Below are 12,382 nucleotides of genomic sequence, written 5' to 3'. Positions count from 1 at the left end.
GCTCGATCCCATAACGCCGGGATCATGCCCTGAGCCGAAGGCAGACGCCTAACCGCTGCGCCACCCAGGCGCCCGAGTGTTATCCTTCTGACACAGTTTTCACCAAATCGGGCAAAACATGGTCTTTCCCTGGTGCTGACTACCTTCACTCTGTGAGTGCCCTGCCTAGGCTGCCCATCCTCTCCACGTGCCGCCAGCCATGACTTCCCCAACACAAACATGTTTATTTTGGCAGCATTCCTACTTCTCCTGCCCAAACTGGCCTGCCTGTCTAGATGATGTCCTTAAGTGATACCAAAAAAGAGGAAGTGAGATTGAACACCCCTTCCTCTGTCCAAGAGTCACTTGGGTGTGCCCGACACCATACCGAGGACGGCCACTGTGGCCACAGCCACCAGCGTGACAGTCCACTGAAATGCAAAGCGGGGCTTCCCACCGACCTCAGCCCAGATGAAGCCCTCAACTCGGAAGAGAGGCCAAAGGAGTCCTTGGGGGGAAAAGCTAACATTCACCGATCTCCTTTTCCTTCAAATCCACTCACTTTTGTGAATTAAATATTTATGCTGAAACGTCTTTGGGAGGGCAGCAAGCCCTGAAGTAGAGACCCATCTGCCAGACCAAAGAAAGGCACTGGAACATCCCAGTGTAACTCAAAACCCTGCACTGATAATGTCAGTGTCAGCAAGAGGGATTTCTGGCTTAAGGAGGAAAGAGAGCCAGTCATCAGATTTTCTCTTTGGGACAGGAACCCTGCAAAGCATGTGCCACATCCCTGTCCTCCGTGAAGTCTCCCTCTCATACCAGATCCAGACAGAATTGCTTCCGGAGCAAACTTACCATTTTTTTGTTGTCCTGCTTATTGATGCTGACCACAGACTCCTTTATTACAATGTGAGTGATTTCAGGGAAGTAAGAAAAATTGTTCCACTCTTCCCGGATTTTGTTTTTCTCCTCATCCTTCTTGTGTTTATTTTCCAGCTTTTTCCGTTTCAGTTTGTGTTTTTCCTTTTCAACAGGAACAACCTGATAAGATGCATAAGAATGCCAGAGTTAAGTTGGCTTTCTCATTTTCTATTGGTGAAAAATGTTAAAGCTTCTGGAAAACTAAGGCAGGGCCTACATTCGAGGAGAAGCCAGCCAGCCTGCCTGAATTTACATAGGAATTGGGGGAGGGGGCACATGTGAACTTAGGATCAAAGTTTGGGGGCCAATCAGAGAATCTTGGGATCTTATACACCTGGGAGGGACCTTAATTAGCACAGTGACTGTACGCTTCACATTAAACTATAATGTACAGTTAAGCTCAGACAGGGAAATAACTGGCCACTAGACAGGCAGGTCCTCTCACTTCCGGACTGATATATGTTTCAACACAGGCAGAGAACATGTCTTCCCAAATGTGGCTGGACAGAACATGAGCTTTCTCATTTTAGAATCTACCACTGATTATCTTGACTTCCTAACAACATTCAAGTCGAAACTTTCAAAAGGAGATATGAATCCCATGCTTGAATAACCTGCTAGTTATTAACTAGTTAGGTCATCAATTTGACCCTCCATTTCCCTGTCCATAAAACAGAGCTTACATTTCACAAGATTCTTTGAGGATTAGATAAGTTCTCATTAACAGTGTACCTATTCTATAGGAAAAAGCACTCCATTAAGTGTTAAGGCAATATTTTCTTAGCATGAATAAAACAGGAGAAAATAAATCTCACCATTACTTTAATATTATTGATAACCATAACAATGACGGCAGCTATAATAATTTTTGAACATTTATTACATGCTGGGCTCTGTGCTGCCATTTAGTTCTCTCGACAACTCCACAAGGCAGATACAGTAAGTATCTCCATTTTACAGATGAATAATATGCAGCTGATACAGGGGAAATAACCCCCCAAAGCTAGGGAACTATAAATAGTGGAGCCAGGATCTGAACCAGGTCCATTTAGGTTTAAAACCCATGCTTTTAAACCACTCTGCTCCATTGTCTCATCCAACAAATACTTCAAAAAAGCAGCTTTAAATTGCAAAATCAATTACCCTATTTGATGGAGCCAGAAGCCTAAGTTCAATTCTTGGCACAACTGCTTATTAGTTAGTTATGACCTTGGGCAAGTTTAACTTCTCTCTGCCTCTCTGCCCTCATCTATAAAATAGGATAATGGTAATACTCCCCTCTGGGTTTTGTTTTTTGTTTTTTTTTTTAAAAGGAATAAATGAGTAATATGTGTAAAATGCTCTTAAAGGTACCTGGTACATGGTAGGTGCTCAGTAAATGTCTGCTATTATTATTATTACATATTATCTAGACTATTGTTCTATTTCTCCATTTCCCTACAGAACTCAATAAATACTTATTTAGATCTACTGCTGCATAAACACAATAAAAGATGAATGGTAACATGGTCTCTAACCTGAATACACTCAGTGGGCAGGGGTGATGGACATGCGAAGAGGTAATCCCAATAGGATAAACAGAACAGGTCTGTTCTGATGCATGATGGTCTGTTCTCATCAGCCACCTACCACCACTTACATTTGGTTTCTGTCTCCACTGGATTCCAAGATTTCCAGTTACCATCACTTCATAGTAGAGAACATTTCCACTGTCATTTGGATGAAACCAATTCATCTCATTTTCTGATGAAATCAGTAACATGGAAGTCTCAAATATTTCAGCGCCATAATGTTTTGTCAAAGTTTCCAAGGTGGCCAGGTATTTCACCTTCAGGTCATGAGTAGATACACTGCTGTCACAAATAGTCTTGTTGTTAAATTCCTTCAAGAAATCTTTGAAAACATTATTTATCCGCATCCTGGTGAGAAGGTTCCTCTGTCTGATGGACTTATTCAATGTTTCTGGAATATATCGCTTGTAGCTAAAACAAAGTAGAAAAATATGTCTTTCTTTCATGTCCAGGTCAGCAGAGAACAGTACAGAAACAAACCCAAGTCTATAAATCTCCCTTCCATGTGTTGCCCCATGACAAAGGAGGACCTACTCCCAGGGGGGTCTTAGAGGGAGTAAGCACTAGGAGATGACAAGCACTAATCACAAGGAGATGGAGGTGAACAGGGACTGAAAGAGAGGGAAAAGCACACGTTCCACAGGTTTTCCTGAAATGGGAATTCCTGCAAGTATCATCCAATTTTCTGGCTCACAAAGGCAGGGAGCAAAATTGACTTAACTGTGTGTTTGCTTGCTGGTGTCGCTGTTCCTGTGTGCACTGGTACTCACATACACTGTTATTAAGATTCAACATCAGTTAGAAAGTGGCTTCAAAGGTGTCAAGAGTGATCACAGATGTTCTGTATGTTCTACTTTTAGGTCTGTTTTATAATTTCTCTATAAAGATCACATGTTGCTTTTGTAAGAAATGGGAAAAAACACAAAATCTAATTAAATACAAAAAACCTCATGTTTGCCACGTCAAAGTGTCACAGATGTAGTAAATGGATTGACAAGGAAGCTGAAGATCAGTTCCTTACGCTGGTGCTAAACGGGGAGTATCTATGACTAACAGTCTCAACAAAGTGATACACTGCTAGGAGGAGGCAGTTAGGAAGCGTATGAACACCCACGAAGGAAAGAACAAACGGGGGACCAGACCAGTGGGGAGACTGGTCTGCTTATCACTGGCAGACCCGAAATGGCATCTGGCACTGGGAAATCCCTGCTGCACAAATGGTTTCATGACCATGGAAAACTGCAAAGTTTGGAATTTATCCCCCATAAATGCTGTAACATTTTAGATTAATGTAATAGAAAGGAAGATCAGAGGAGAGGTGTCATTTTTCACCTTAGTCTCATGACAAAGGAAAGAGGAGGTGCCGAGAGCAAAAGCCCCAGAAAAATGAGAAAGCAGCAGCAGAGCACGTATCCTGCACCACCGAGGAGCAGCCCGCGATCCGCGCCACACGCTGCTCCGGGGCAAGAGATACAGGGAGGAAACTTGCGAGAAGGCGCATGCTGCCTATCACACACAATACAGCTCTAAATAACGTGCTCTTCACAATGAGACTGGCTTCTTCCGTGACATTCATAAGAACTCCTTGGTATATACACAGATATTTTATAGATGGGCAGAAATTACACACTGAATGTTCCTTCACAAAGACTTGATAGTGAATGACATTTTTAAGTAAATACAATTTTCTTGAGGTAACATCCTTCACATTAAATTCATAGCTCTCTGGTGAACTCGAGGTTCAGGCTATGGATGACAGCAGCTGCCTGTCGAACATACTGAGAAGGATTTTAAGACGGGTCCTGCATAAAACGAAAAAGCTCAGTTACAGATGGCAATGTCCACCATGCACAGAGGCACAAGGGATGGGCACGTAGGCCACCCATCTGATTGGCATCCCTAGCCCAGAACTTTCGCTCGAGTACAAATTTCTGAGGTCATCAGCCAACATTCAAAATCAGGACACTATTATCATTACAATCGTGCTACCTTTTATAAATGTTCTAAACAAGATTTGGGCTCTGCAGAGAGCAGGGGTCAGCCAAAGACTGGCAATGGTTACACTGAGATATGTGAGGACGTATAAAAATAGCACCGTCCGCACAATCAATTCTTTAGCCAGCAGGAAGATTTACCTGATGTCCTTGGGCAGTTCTGGCAACTGCATCTTCTTCATCATAGCGTAGTGGGAGATGGCCAGGACTGCCATTCCCAGACACTCATTCTCGATATCATGCCCATCCTGCTCGGTCTTGGGGTCTCGAATGGGAGCCAGGCATTTGACCAAATCATATTGTCCCTTTGGAGAAGAGATGAGAAGAAATGAACCACCACTTAAGTTTCAAGAGTCCACCCCTGTCTCTAATCTTGAGAGGAAGGTTCCCCCATAGGGAGGTGCCACCCAGAAAAGCAGTACAGCAATGACACTAACGAGATTTATAGTTTCTCTGGCACCAAAGCTCTTTCTCAACAGTTGGGTACGAAGGGGCTCAGGAAATACTCTCCCCAGGTTAATTCATTTATTTAACAAATACTTATTGAGCAGTGTGTTAGCTGCAGAAGAATAGCATAAACATGTGAAGCCCCTTCTCAGGGCTTATCTATAAATGATAGCGGCCAGCAGCACGTACTGGGCTTGGACAGCACCTGGGCAAGGAAGGGTGACAGCTGGCTGGGGTTGGCTCACTGATCCCGCAAACATACCTGAGATATCCTAGCCTGGGAACTGGGTGTATGACTGACAGGGCACCACACCTGCTCTGAGGTAGATTTAGAGAAAGGGGAAGGAATCCACATTCTACAGTATATCACCACCACACAGAAGTTTATCGACATCTGTTGTCGAAGTTTCTAGTAGTAAAACGTGTCACCAAAATATGCCCCCTCTCCCTACTGGAGGTGCACAGCATCCCAAGAGCCAGTGAGCGCTTCAAAAACAAAAAAGAAAACTAAAAAGCAGTACCTGATGATGTCAACGCTGGCTGCCCTTTCTTGAACCCTAACCTCAGTGTTCGACACCGTGCTAGGTTCCTTTTATTTACTGTTTCACTTAATCTTCGCAATAGCCCTATGAGGTGGCTGCTAACATCATCACCTCTACCTAACGGAAGAGGACTCAAAGGTACCCGAGGGTTAAGTCACGTCACTCACTCATTCCGTAATTACTGATCACGGAGAACCAATTAGGGGCCACATGTCATTCTAGGTGCCGGGGAGATAGATACATAGCAGTAAGCCAGACTGCATTCCTGACCTCAGGGAGAGTCCATGCTGAGAAGAAAGCCTAAACAACCAGAAATATAGACCATCAAGTAGCTATAAGAAACAAAGTCGAGTGGAAAGATAAGAGTGCCGTGAGAGCCAGGGACCCAGGAAGCGGCGGGGGAAAGTTGAACCTCGATGTGACTCCAGGGCTCTGGTTCGTCAACACTGCACTACAGCCACGCTCGGTCCTTACTAACACCAAGTGCATGGAACTCTTCGGCCTTTCTCTGGCTGGAACAGAGGTAGATGTGAAGTCTGGGGGCAGTGTTTCTACATAAGTGAGACACTCACTTTCCCTGAAGGGACTTCAGTTTAGTGGTTTTTGGATGGAGGCTTCTCACTGCTACAGTTCCTCTTCTTCCCAAGACAGGACTGCTTGTTTCAAGTACGAAAAAGACACTGTTCACTTCCATAAACTCCTAAGGACCAACAACAACCATCTCTGCCAGCAACGTGTGAAGAGCAGAACAAAATCTGAAACTACTTTGTCTGGCTGTGGTTTTCTGTAAACATCACTATATAACTACCACAACTCACTCACTCCTGAGCCTCTCGAAGGTCAGATTCTAATGCAATACTTATTCTTGCAAGTACAGCATGCTCTTCCTTTGAACATGTAAAACTGGAAGGTTGAACAAAAAATGATCGATCTGAAAATGGCCAGTTCGTTTAATTTTTTTAACACACTATCTGCCCAGGGCTGTGCATTTCTGTTGTCTCTAAGGCCAATCCTAAGGTATATATAGAATGGGCATCAAATGCAACCAGAAGCTAAAGCTGTAAAATGGAATATAACTGGGACATAAAAATCACATGTGAAAGTATATCTTACAGAAATCCCATACACACATAAATACACGTGGAGGTTGTCCACAACCTCTTACTGTAACGGTGACAGCATAGTGGGGAAAAGTTAAGAAAAACCAGAAATGTCCACAAAGAGGAGATGAGTCAAATAAATGAGGGCTTTCCCTCTGGAAAGCCTCATACTCACTTCCTACCTGAAATCTCCACAGGTATCTCCAAAAGAGAATGCCTAATTCCCACCCCTTTTCCAACCTGTGGCTCTCTGTCTTCCCTATGTAGGGAAGGACTCCATTATCTATCAAACATTGCCCCAAATCATCTTTGATATTTCAGATTCTCTCCCTTTCCACAGCCAACCTGTCAGCAAGTCCCATTTATTCTATCGCCAGAATTAATTGAGGATCCACCCATTTTTCTCCAACTCTCCTGCCACCACACTAGGCCAAACCAGCATTTTCTCTCACCGGGACCAAAGCACATGATCTGCTCCCTGTTGGCCTTCCCAGTCTCACTCCTTATCACCCCCCTCTCCTCCAACCACGCTGACTCCCCTCTCAGCTCTGGCCAGCCGCAGAGCTTTCCCACATTCTGTTTCCTCCCTATCAGACGTTTTCAAACCAGGGAGATTTCACCCTGCCGGGAATATCTGGAAATGTCTGGAGACATTTTTGATGGTCACAACCGGGGATGGCATCTAATGAGTGCAGGCCAGGGGTGTGGGTAAATATCCTACAATGCATAGGGCAGTCCCTCACAGCAAAAATTTATCCAGCCCAAAACGTCAGTAGTGCTGCTGCTGAAACACTGTGCACGACGGAGAAGAAATACTTCCCCCACTCCTTCCTTAGAACGGCACACTCCTTGTTCTTCCAGATTCAGTACAGGTGTCACCTCCTTAGAGACCTTCTCTGGTATTTAAATTAGATCTTCCCAATCCAACCCTCTCCCCATATTCCCTGTCACAAAAGCTTTTTCTTTCGTGGCACTTCTCACAATTCTTATGTATTACTTATATATCATTTTATTTGCTTATTTGTTTTCTGTTTATCCAACTTGATTTTGTATCTGATGCTTGCAGAGACCAAGTCTGTCTTCTTCACCACAGTATCTGCAGCACCGTGGCAAAGAGTGCACAGTAGTAAATATTCGTTGAATGAGTGAATTATTATGAAGCCATCAAAACAACAAAGATCTGTGTTTTTAATTGACATCTGAAATATCATCAATAGGATGGATAAAAAAGCAGTTTATAAAATGATACGATATTTTAAAAAACTACACAGTATGTGATATATACCTGTATGGCAAAATCAGGAAGCCTATCACCAAAACTGTTGGTTATCTCAGGGTAATACAATTTAGGTGACTCTAACTTCTCTTCTGGCTTTTGTCTAGCATCTAATCTTCCTACCCTACTACTGCTGTGACTCAGAGCAGCCACCTCCTTCCTCCCCGAACGTCACTTTGACTGCTGAGATGTCCCCACACTCACCCCATTGAACTACACCCTCCCTCACTTGCAGCTTCCCTCCACTCTCTCCACGGGAGGCACTGCAGATGAGAAGTAAAATGATAGGAAATGGGGGAAAAGAGAGGAATAGCGACAAAGTGAAACCTTGAAAACCCACAGGTGGGACACCCAGCCCCCTGGGCCACTGAATTGCTGCCTTTCTCCTCCTCATCTCGGGCAAGGGCGAGGGTGGCAAGGACTGCCCACAGAGCAGGCCCAAAAACACCCTAGCTACCACCTAGTTCAGCTGCCCAAGGGAATCGGAAGCCTGCAATGCCTCCCCCATCCCAGGAACTGCAGGTTCTCCTGGGCCCAAACTTCTCACCTGAGCAAACAGATACTCCAGAGAGCTGGCGTCAAGGAGAGGGGTTGCATCTGGGACTTTTTTTTTCTCATAGCCATTTTTCTGCTTCTTTGGAGAATGTCGCCATACAGACTGCTCATTATCATTGGTCCCATGCCAGTTGGTGAAATAGAATCTGCAAGGCAGGAAAATAAGTGCCAATTTTGGGAAAGGGGACCTCGGAACGCATGGGAGAGGTGTCCTGCTTGTACCCAGAGTGCTCAGTGCTGGAAGCTAAACTTGCCTGAAAAGCAAGCAGACAGACAGACCAATCTTTCAGCTGTGGAGCACTTCATTGGTGATAAAGTCCTTTTTCTTTTCACTCTTACAAGCACTCTGTGAAGAGTGTCCTGCCAGAACCTGTCTATGACTCGGAGATAAAGTGACTTTCCACCACATCTTCCTAAATAGGAAAATACAGCTGACTAGAACCAGAGCTGGCCCAGCCACTCCCTTCACCTTTAATAATGCCATCCTGCCTTGAATCCAAGACCTATTTTATGCACATTTCAACATTTCTGTTCAAACAATTTTTAGTTTCCTTATATAGTCAAGATGTACAGTTAATATGGCAGTGTTTCCTATTTCCCAGACCACTGTTACTAAATTGATAGTTTATCTTACAATGAATAGAGTTAAAGCAGAAGAAATACACGAGCACTACTACAAGCATCAGCTTCCAGTGGTGTGAAATTAACAAGCACTTCATGCCACTTCATCCTTACAGCAACTGCACAAGGTAGGTTCTGCTGTTTCTATTTTACAGATGAGGAAAACTAAGGTTCCAAGAGGCTAGGTGACCTGACCAGAAGCTGGTTCTCTTAACCACTACTTGCCTCTGCCACCTATAAGAGAAACACAGTGAATTCTGGGATGTGTGAAACTGATCGAGCCAAGCTGGTCCAGCCCATCTCTGGGCTACAGACTGGTACCCGGGTCTTTCTTCCTTGACATGCCCATGTGCTAACAAAAAACAACTATGGCATGAAGAAGTAACAAATAAAATTTCCTCCCAAAAAGTGCTACCACTAAACTCAAGACATCTGTCACTGAGCTGTATCTGCAAAGCCTGCACACACCAGGCCCTGTGCCAGGCTGGGATTCGAAGGGCATAGTCCCTAGTGCTCTGGAGTTCCTTGTCTATATGTGTATATAGCAATTGGTTAAATCCAACAATAGCAATAAAGTAACATACAAGGGGCACGTCTCATAAGTAGGATGACACTGTGACTTTCATGGAGCCCATAGTTTTTCCTTCCTTCATAAAAAAATATTAAAGTTATATTTTACATCTGTGTTGATATAGAGATTAATATAATCCAGGCTGGATTATAGTCAATTTTTCTCTGATTTTAAAAGAAATTAAAAAACTTTTGTGAGTTCTTAATAATATTATGAGCCCTAGGCACTGTGCCTAATAGATAAGTTGTCCCTGGACAGAAGAGAGTCTTTGATGAGGTGCCAAAGGAGGGAGAAACTGCCCTCCACTGCCAGGGGAGGTGGCAGGAAAGGGGAAAGGGCTGGGAAGAGAAGCTGGGACCGGAATAAATAAATGCCAGGCTTTAGAGCCCGGACATACACAGCTGGCAGAGGAGACTGCAAAGCTAGCCCATGTGAGGCAGGATCCCTCTCCCCCCCACCGCCCACCCCAGAAGAAAGCCCCATGGGAGATGGACTGAAATGAGAGAGGCTGAGACAAGCAGATGCTATGGACAATCCTGTGAGCTCTGTGGGGGTAGAGGCCTCAGCTGTCTTGCTCAGCACTGAATCCCCTAGCATACAACAGATGCTTCACACGTAATTGTTGGATGAATAATAAATGAACGAACAAGTTCGAGGAGCTGCAATTAACATGGAAAGGGAAGGACAGATAAGGAAGTTACTATAAAAGTAAAATTAGGGGCGCCTGGGTGGCACAGCGGTTAAGCGTCTGCCTTCGGCTTAGGGTGTGATCCCGGCGATCTGGGATCGAGCCCCACATCAGGCTCTTCTGCTATGAGCCTGCTTCTTCCTGTCCCACTCCCCCTGCTTGTGTTTCCTCTCTCGCTGGCTGTCTCTATCTCTGTCAAATAATAAATAAAATCTTAAAAAAAAAAAAAGTAAAATTAACATTTTAAGACTTTCATGAATTCTATACAGCCCATCTTCCCTATAATTTATGAAAGTGACTGAGAATCTGACAGTGGGCTTTGGTGTTTCTCACACACAAAAAAAGCCACATATCCATGGAGCCGGTGTACAGCATGAACCACAGCTCTGGAATTGTAGCCCTTCTATGTGAGAGGGGATCAGGCCCTGGTAACAGCAGAAGCCTGAGGCTATCAGCCGATGAAGAGGCTGATATTTATGCTGTCTCCAGACTGAGGAGTCTATTCTTCAAGGACAGAACAGAGCACAGGACAGGACGACTCCGGATCAGCGATCCCAAGTAGGCAGAAAATAAGAGGTGAACTGGTTCTACCAACTGCGCAAATACAGGGCAGAAAAAAATCCATGAGAACACAGCCAACTCCTCTGGCTACCAAGTCAAGTCCAAAACAGAGAGTTTTTGTCATTCACACAATAAGAAGACATCTACTAGACGTTCCAGGGGGTCTGCGCGGAAGGAGACAGGTGAAAGGCTCTACTGTCTTAATTACTAATGAAGACAGTAGTTAAGAGATTCTGAACATTTACCCTGTGTCAGGCACTCCTTACACAAACATTCAAAGCAGGGCTCTCACAGAAAGGCATGCAGACAGGTAAATTCTGTTTGGCAGTGGAGGACGGTGGTAATGAGAAAATGAGAATCATGTACAATATGAAAAGTCACCTGGGAAAGGGGTAAAAGGATCTCCAGGATGGAGGAGGTTGTTTGAAAGAGAAGCTGAAGACAGCTTTTCCCTGAACCAGTCCAAGGCATGGTCCTCTTCTGCCACATCCCGCTCAGTCTCTATGAGAAAGAGTCCTCCGACCTGGTAAAGCCAACGGCCCAACATACCCTCTTTCGGCAGAACACGATCTTCAATCGGCTCTGAACAAACACATTCTTCAAGGCTGTTATCTGAGCCCTGTGGGACCAGCTTTGATTTGGAAATCTTTTGGCAAGATGTTCAGACAGGATGAAGCTGAGGGAATCACACTGATGTGCAGCTTTGTTCCTTTAGTAACAGCTGAGCAGAGCCTAAAACAAGGCTGGCTCTCTAGAAATTGCCCACGGTCAAAGGCTGACAGCTTTCTACTTAACATGACGAAACAAAAAATAAAAACCTTTAACTCTGTAACTACACCAAAATCAACACCTTCCTAATTTGGTCCTAGTAAGACAAAACTAGAAGGTACATTGAAGACAAAAACTCTACAATTTTTTTTATTTTTATTTTTTTTAAAGATTTTATTTATTTATTTGACAGAGAGAGAGAGAGAGACAGCCAGTGAGAGAGGGAACACAAACAGGGGGAGTGGGAGAAGAAGAAGCAGGCTCCCAGCAGAGGAGCCTGATGTGGGGCTCGATCCCAGGACCCTGGGATCACGCCCTGAGCTGAAGGCAGACATTTAAAGACTGAGCCACCCAGGTGTCCCAAAAAACTCTACACTTTAAATTTGAATGTAATTAACATACAGTATTCTATTAGTTTCAGGTATACAATACAATGATTCAACAATTCTGTAACATTCCTAGAAGAAAACACAGGCAGTCATCTCTTTTGACATCAGCCACTGGACCGTTTTTCTAGATAGGTCTCCTGAGGCAACGGAAACAAAAACAAATTAAACTACTGAGAGAGGACACCAAAACAAAAAGCTTTTGCAGAGGCAAGGAAAACCATCAACAAAACGAAAAGACAACCTACCAAATGGGAGAAGATAATTGCAAATGACATATCCAATACGAGACTAATATCCAAAATAAGGAATTTCTAAAACTCAAAACAACATAACAATCCAATTAAACACTGGGTAGAAGACATGAACATTTTCCCAAAGATGACATCCAGCCAGCCA

At 44.0% G+C, this 12,382-nt stretch overlaps 1 protein-coding gene across 1 annotated transcript in view; it reads right to left on the bottom strand.

Moving 5' to 3' along the window:
* JAK1 (Janus kinase 1) overlaps window positions 1-12,382 on the bottom strand; it is a 125,547-nt gene that overhangs the window by 28,638 nt on the left and 84,527 nt on the right. Inside the window, exons 5-8 of the mRNA XM_040627203.1 lie at window positions 8,381-8,534; window positions 4,610-4,773; window positions 2,543-2,885; window positions 838-1,023 (exon numbers count right to left, since the gene is read on the bottom strand). Coding sequence (XP_040483137.1) covers window positions 838-1,023; window positions 2,543-2,885; window positions 4,610-4,773; window positions 8,381-8,534 — 847 coding nt within the window. The remainder of the gene's footprint in view (window positions 1-837; window positions 1,024-2,542; window positions 2,886-4,609; window positions 4,774-8,380; window positions 8,535-12,382) is intronic.

The sequence above is a fragment of the Ursus maritimus genome, unplaced genomic scaffold, assembly GCF_017311325.1.
Source record: "Ursus maritimus isolate PB19 unplaced genomic scaffold, ASM1731132v1 scaffold_12, whole genome shotgun sequence".
NCBI classification, from domain to species: domain Eukaryota; kingdom Metazoa; phylum Chordata; class Mammalia; order Carnivora; family Ursidae; genus Ursus; species Ursus maritimus.
The sequence above is the reverse complement of the archived record's forward strand: the minus strand, read 5'-3'. Positions and strand labels throughout refer to the sequence as shown.